At 43.3% G+C, this 4059-nt stretch overlaps 1 protein-coding gene across 1 annotated transcript; it reads left to right on the top strand.

Annotated features, from left to right (window-relative positions):
• The first annotated feature begins 1330 nt into the window (after positions 1-1330).
• LOC130642298 (uncharacterized) lies at positions 1331-3022 on the top strand. The gene has a single exon (XM_057449388.1). The coding sequence runs from the start codon at positions 1331-1333 to the stop codon at positions 3020-3022; it is 1692 nt and encodes a 563-aa protein (XP_057305371.1).
• The last annotated feature ends 1037 nt before the right edge of the window (positions 3023-4059 follow it).

Genomic DNA, 4059 nt, shown 5'->3' with positions numbered 1-4059 from the left:
TTATATTGTTCTCATAACCCCGATTCTCTTTAAGTGTCCTGCTCTACATATATGTTAAGTTTAATGACATGAGCATCAATATTTCTGGTAGAACGAGTCTTTTAATATTTATCGTTAAAATAAGAATTTTTTTGCCGAAATGACGTCATTTTTTATCCCAATGACGTTATTAAAATTACTTTTTTCATGTGAAACACATATTTTGGTATTCATTTCACAAATATCCCAAGAATCAAGGCCATATCATTAGTAACACGCGAGAAATTAAAACGTACTGAAAAATTGGGAAAATGACCACTTTTCACACGTGTGACGTCATTTCTAATCCCTATGACATCATCAAATTACTTTTTTTACCTGGATTGACTTTTGTACTAAGACATTCTCCAATTGAGCCAAGTTTCATCACTTAAGCACAAGTGGTTCAGGATTTATGGCCCGCGGGCACTTTGTGCCCCCCCCCCACACAATGAAAGTGGAGCTCTCTAGGACACTCGCCGTTTTTCACTCAAAACCCCAATTTCAAGGGTCTGAGACAGCACTGTTTCCTCGCTATATTAATCCTCTGTGCAAAGGGTCAATACCGCGGGCAATTACCGCTGTGCTGCAGCACTCTCGTACGAACGCAATGTTGTCACCCTGGTTTGGGTCACAACATAAAATAAAATGTCCAGCGTCCCAGAAAATTTTCCAACATATAATAAAGCAATGAGTTTCTTTAGAAATGCAATTAGTAAATTATATAGCGCTGTATCTGCACCAGTGGCAGCAACACGTGATGCACTCGCAGAGAGACTGCAGAGTGTGCGTGAAACTGCTTCTTTATTATACCACAAGGCTAAGGAGAGACTTGGTTACGGTCAAGCCTTGAAAGCCACCGCTGAAGACGCTGCTGTGGAAGAAGAACAAGTGGAAGAAGTGGATCACAGTGCTGTTGAAACGGAAGGTGGATTTGATGGTAATTATCGACATTTCCGAAGTGAAGGAACACCAGAAGGTGAAGTGGTGAGTATTGAACAGTACCTGGATCAACAGAAACAACATGTGGAGAAAGTCATCACAGACTTGCAAAACACTAGACAGAATTGGAAGTTTCAACTGAATCTCGTGGTGGAGTTTGTGCACAGGGAAAATCCTTCCGACAAGTTCACAAAACCAATATGGAGTGAAGCTGTCACAATCATGGAAGGAAGCGACATCGAAGAATTGATCGAAGAGATGTATAAAAGCCTGCAAAAACGCTTTGAAATGACATCGGAGAAACTCAAAAAGCGACTACATCTTCAACCGAATCACAGAAATGATGCATCACTGCCACATGATTGACCTTATGAGAGGTAGATCATGGTTCAAGACACCCGAATGGCTGCAAAAAAAGCACTGCATCATCAATCCCAAAAATGAAGACGAGCAGTGCTTCAAATGGGCCGTCATTGCAGCCCTCCATTTTGATGGTATTGGAGCACATCCTGAGCGCATCTCAAATCTCAAACCGTTTGTTGAACAGTACAATTGGAGTGGCATCGAGTTCCCAACTCCCAACACACACTGGAAAAAGTTTGAAAGGCAAAACCCCAACGTGGCGCTGAATGTCTACTTTTCTGAAGAAGATTTTCAGGTCAGACAGGCATATGTTTCGAAACACAACACGACACGTAAAAAGGTGGCAGATGTGCTAATCATTCAAGAAGGAGGGAAGAAGCACTACGTTGCCATTAAAAGATACTCTGCGCTCATGCGCGGTTTATCATCTAGACATCGAGGTGATCATTACTGTCGAAACTGCATGCACGGATTCCGCAGTCAAGAGACAAGAGACAATCACATGAAAGTGTGCATGGACCATGATTTTTGCGAGATTATCATGCCCGAAGAAGAAACAGTCCTTAAACACGAAGATGGGCAAAAGTCGCTCAGAATGCCATTTGTCATCTATGCAGACACAGAATGTATCTTGGAACCTGTTCAAGGTTGTGATGGAGACCCTGAAAAATCACACACCAGAGACGTCAGCAAGCATGTGGCTTCAGGATATGCCTTCATAACCAAATTTGCACATGGAGAAGTTGAAGAATCATCCGACTGCTATCGTGGAAAAGACTGCATGGAAAGGTTTTGTAAGGGACTAAGAGATCAAGTCAATAGAGCTATCAGACATCCACAGAAGAAGATGATCCCGTTGACACACGAAAAGAAAGAAGCCCACAAGTCTGCAAAAAGATGCTTCATTTGCGAAGGAGTGTTCAAGAAGAACAACAAAGACATCACAATGCGCAAAGTTCGAGATCACTGTCACTACACTGGTCAGTATCGAGGAGCTGCACACAGTTCGTGCAACCTAAAATATCGCATCCCCAACGAGATTCCGGTGGTCATGCACAATCGCTCACGGTATGACGATCACATTATCATCAAGCAACTGGCCAGGGAATTCAAAAGCCACGAGTTTGAATGTCTCGGTGAAAACAGCGAAAAATACATCAGCTTCTCCATCAAGCACTCCGTCACATTTCAAGGAAAAGACGGCGAACCGCTGAAGCAGATGAAGAAGAACAAGAAAACCAACCAAATTAAAGAAGTGGAAATCAGCACGACCTGCAAAATCAAGTTCATCGACAGCTGCAGGTTCATGCAAAGCTCACTGTCAAGCCTTGTAGATAATTTAGCTGGAACCAACAGTGAAAGTGTCAGCTGCAACGACTGCAAATCAAACATGGAACTCATCGAGATTGACTCAGAGTACAAGGCGCAATTCAAGTGCCAAACCTGTTACTGCTCTGACAAGACGGTGGAACTGAATAAGCATTCCATGAAGAAGAAATTTTCCAACACATTCAAGCATGCAAAGGGCAATGACGAGCACTTTAGACTTTTGCTGCGTAAGGGTGTTTACCCCTACGAATACATGGATGCGTGGGAGCGTTTTGAAGAGACAGCACTTCCTCCAAAAGCACAATTTTACAGCAGCTTGAACCTTGAAAACATCGACTTTCAACATCAAAAACCTTGGAGAGTACCATGATCTCTACGTGATGAGCGACACGCTTCTTTTAGCAGACGTTTTTGAAAATTTTCGAGACACTTGTCAAAACATCTACGAGCTTGATCCAGCGTATTTTTACACTGCTCCAGGCCTCGCATGGAAAGCAGCTCTAAAAGTGACTGGTCAAGAGCTCGAGCTTCTCACAGACATCGACATGCTACTGATGGTTGAAAAGGGGCTTAGAGGTGGTATTTGCCAAGCAATCAAGCGCCATGCTAAGGCAAACAATCTGTACATGGGGGAATGGTTTGATGTCAACCTGTTGATCTCGTATCTGCTGTACATCGATGCCAACAATCTGTACGGAGGTGCCATGTCACAAAAGCTGCCAACACACGGCTTTAAGTGGCGTGAAGACCTCGAAAATTTTACTCAAGCTTTTATAGAAAATTATAAAAATGGAGATGATGGCTATTTCCTTGAAGTGGATGTCCACTACCCGAAAAAGCTGCACAAACTCCACAACGACCTTCCATTCTTGCCTGAAAAGATGCGTCTGAACAACGGCTGTGAAAAGTTGACGTGCAATGTGTTTGACAAGGAAAAATACGTGCTGCACATTCGCAAATTGCAGCAGGCACTGCAGCATGGATTGGTTCTCACCAAGGTGCACCGAGTCATTGAGTTCAAGCAAAGTGCTTGGCTGAAACCCTACATTGACATGAACACAAAGCTGCGAAAGGATGCCACAAATGACTTTGAGAAAGACTTTTTTAAGCTGATGAATAATAGCGTCTTTGGCAAGACCATGGAGAACGTTCGCAAGCACCGCGACATCAAACTGGTGACAACGGAATGGAGGCGTAAGAAGCTCGCATCAGCTCCAAACTATCACAGCACATCAAGATTTGACAAGAAATTTGCGGCAATGGAAATGAACAAAGTGAAGGTCGTCATGAACAAACCTGTCTACCTCGGCCTCTCCATCTTGGACTTGAGCAAACTCACGATGTATGAGTTTCACTACGACTACATCAAGCCAAAGTTTGGTGCAGGCGCAGAGCTTTGCTACATGG

This window comes from Hydractinia symbiolongicarpus, chromosome 4 (assembly GCF_029227915.1).
Source record: "Hydractinia symbiolongicarpus strain clone_291-10 chromosome 4, HSymV2.1, whole genome shotgun sequence".
Lineage (NCBI taxonomy): Eukaryota > Metazoa > Cnidaria > Hydrozoa > Anthoathecata > Hydractiniidae > Hydractinia > Hydractinia symbiolongicarpus.
Note: the sequence above shows the minus strand (reverse complement) of the source record. Positions and strands in the feature narration are given on the sequence as shown.